Below are 2,500 nucleotides of genomic sequence, written 5' to 3'. Positions count from 1 at the left end.
CATTATTCCTCCTCCACCAAACTTTACAGTTGGCACTATGCATTCGAGCAGGTAGCGTTATCCTGGCATCCGTTAAACCCAGAGTCATCTGTCGGACGGTGAAGAGTGATTCAACACTCCAGAGAACCCGTTTCCACTGCTCCAGAGTCCCAACAGCGAACGGGCTTTACACCCCTCCAGCCGACGCTTGGCATTACACATGGTGATCTTAGGCTTGTGTGCGGCTGCTCTGCCATGGAAACCCATTTCATGAAGCTCCCGACGAACAGTTCTTGCGCAAACGTTGCTTCCAGAGGCAGTTTGGAACTCGGTAGTGAGTGTTGTAACCCAAGGACAAACGATTTCTGCGTGCTACGCGCTTCAGCACCTCGGCGATCCCGTTCTGTGAGCTCGTGTGGTCTACCACTTTGTGGCTGAGCCGTTGTTGCTCGTAGACGTTTCCACTTCACAAGTATTTACAGTTGACCGGGTGCATCTCTAGTAGGGTAGAAATTTGACGAACTGAAAGGTGGCATCCTATGACAGTTGCCATGTTGAAAGTCACTGAGCTCTTCAGTAAGGCCATTCGACTGACAATGTTTGTCTATGGAGATTGCATGGGCTGTGTGCTCGATTTTATACACCTGTCAGCAACGGGCGTGGCTGAAATAGCCCAATCCACTCATTTGAAGGGGTGTCCACATACTTTTGCATAAGAAGCGTACCTCAGACATTGTCTTCACGATTCTACTAACAGTTTCTAAAATTCCCCAAAACATCCAAACATTCCCATTTTCCCAGACCACTCGCTCACTAACCGCAAACACAGAAACCTCCACAACTCTTCTCTTAAACCCACTCACTGTAGTTGATGTCTGCCAGATCCCGTTTCTTGGGGCCTTTCCCGAAGCTCCGGTTCCGTGACCACGAAAAGAACATGCCTTTCTTCTTATCTCCTCCGCACTCATCCCTCTCTCTCTCTTCGTTCAGAGAGCGGCCCGACTTAGTCTTCTTGTCCTCCTGAAAAGAGAATCAGGGCGGATGGATGGATGGATAGATGATTCTGTGATTCTCCTTTTATAAAGGGTTTCACCATAGAACCATGATTCTCCTAAAGGGTTTCACAATAGAACCATGATTCTCCTAAAGGGTTTCATCATAGAACCATGATTCTCCTAAAGGGTTTCACCATAGAACCATGATTCTCCTAAAGGGTTTCACCATAGAACCATGATTCTCCTTTTATAAAGGGTTTCATCATAGAACCATGATTCTCCTTTTAAATGGGTTTCACCATAGAACCATGATTCTCCTTTTATAAAGGGTTTCATCATAGAACCGTGATTCTCCTTTTATAAAGGGTTTCATCATAGAACCATGATTCTCCTAAAGGGTTTCACCATAGAACCATGATTCTCCTAAATGGTTTCACCATAGAACCGTGATTCTCCTTTTATAAAGGGTTTCATCATAGAACCATGATTCTCCTAAAGGGTTTCATCATAGAACCATGATTCTCCTAAATGGTTTCATCATAGAACCGTGATTCTCCTTTTATAAAGGGTTTCATCATAGAACCGTGATTCTCCTTTTATAAAGGGTTTCATCATAGAACCGTGATTCTCCTAAATGGTTTCATCATAGAACCGTGATTCTCCTAAATGGTTTCACCATAGAACCGTGATTCTCCTTTTATAAAGGGTTTCACCATAGAACGGTGATTCTCCTAAATGGTTTCACCATAGAACCATGATTCTCCTTTTATAAAGGGTTTCACCATAGAACCGTGATTCTCCTTTTATAAAGGGTTTCACCATAGAACCGTGCTTCTCCTTTTATAAAGGGTTTCACCATAGAACCGTGCTTCTCCTTTTATAAAGGGTTTCACCATAGAACCGTGATTCTCCTAAAGGGTTTCACCATAGAACCGTGATTCTCCTTTTATAAAGGGTTTCACCATAGAACCATGATTCTCCTTTTATAAAGGGTTTCACCATAGAACCATGATTCTTCTAAAGGGTTTCACCATAGAACCGTGATTCTCCTAAAGGGTTTCATCATAGAACCGTGATTCTCCTAAAGGGTTTCACCATAGAACCGTGATTCTCCTAAAGGGTTTCACCATAGAACCGTGATTCTCCTAAAGGGTTTCACCATAGAACCGTGATTCTCCTAAAGGGTTTCACCATAGAACCGTGATTCTCTAAAGGGTTTCACCATAGAACCGTGATTCTCCTAAAGGGTTTCATCATAGAACCAAGTAGAACCGTTAACTTGGGTTTTCCACAGAGGGTCTGAACACATTACTCTGCAGGTTTATACAACGTGTCCAGTGTCTGATGGGAACTGACGCTTTAATGGCAGACAGCAGAGGATACTATACGTGTGTGTGTTTATGCTCCGTGTGTGTGTGTGTGTGTGTGTGTGTGTGTGTGTGTGTGTGTGTGTGTGTGTGTGTGTGTGTGTGTGTGTGTGTGTGTGTGTGTGTGTGTGTGTGTGTGTTTCATGCTCTGTGTGTGTG

General features: G+C 43.9%; 1 protein-coding gene across 1 annotated transcript in view; it reads right to left on the bottom strand.

Annotated features, from left to right (window-relative positions):
• LOC124027361 (regulator of G-protein signaling 12-like) overlaps nucleotides 1-2,500 on the bottom strand; it is a 40,112-nt gene that overhangs the window by 36,076 nt on the left and 1,536 nt on the right. Inside the window, exon 3 of the mRNA XM_046339809.1 lies at nucleotides 843-999. Coding sequence (XP_046195765.1) covers nucleotides 843-999 — 157 coding nt within the window. The remainder of the gene's footprint in view (nucleotides 1-842; nucleotides 1,000-2,500) is intronic.

This window comes from Oncorhynchus gorbuscha, unplaced genomic scaffold, assembly GCF_021184085.1.
Source record: "Oncorhynchus gorbuscha isolate QuinsamMale2020 ecotype Even-year unplaced genomic scaffold, OgorEven_v1.0 Un_scaffold_3139, whole genome shotgun sequence".
Classification (NCBI taxonomy): Eukaryota; Metazoa; Chordata; class Actinopteri; order Salmoniformes; family Salmonidae; genus Oncorhynchus; species Oncorhynchus gorbuscha.
This window is presented reverse-complemented; position numbering and strand designations above follow the sequence as displayed.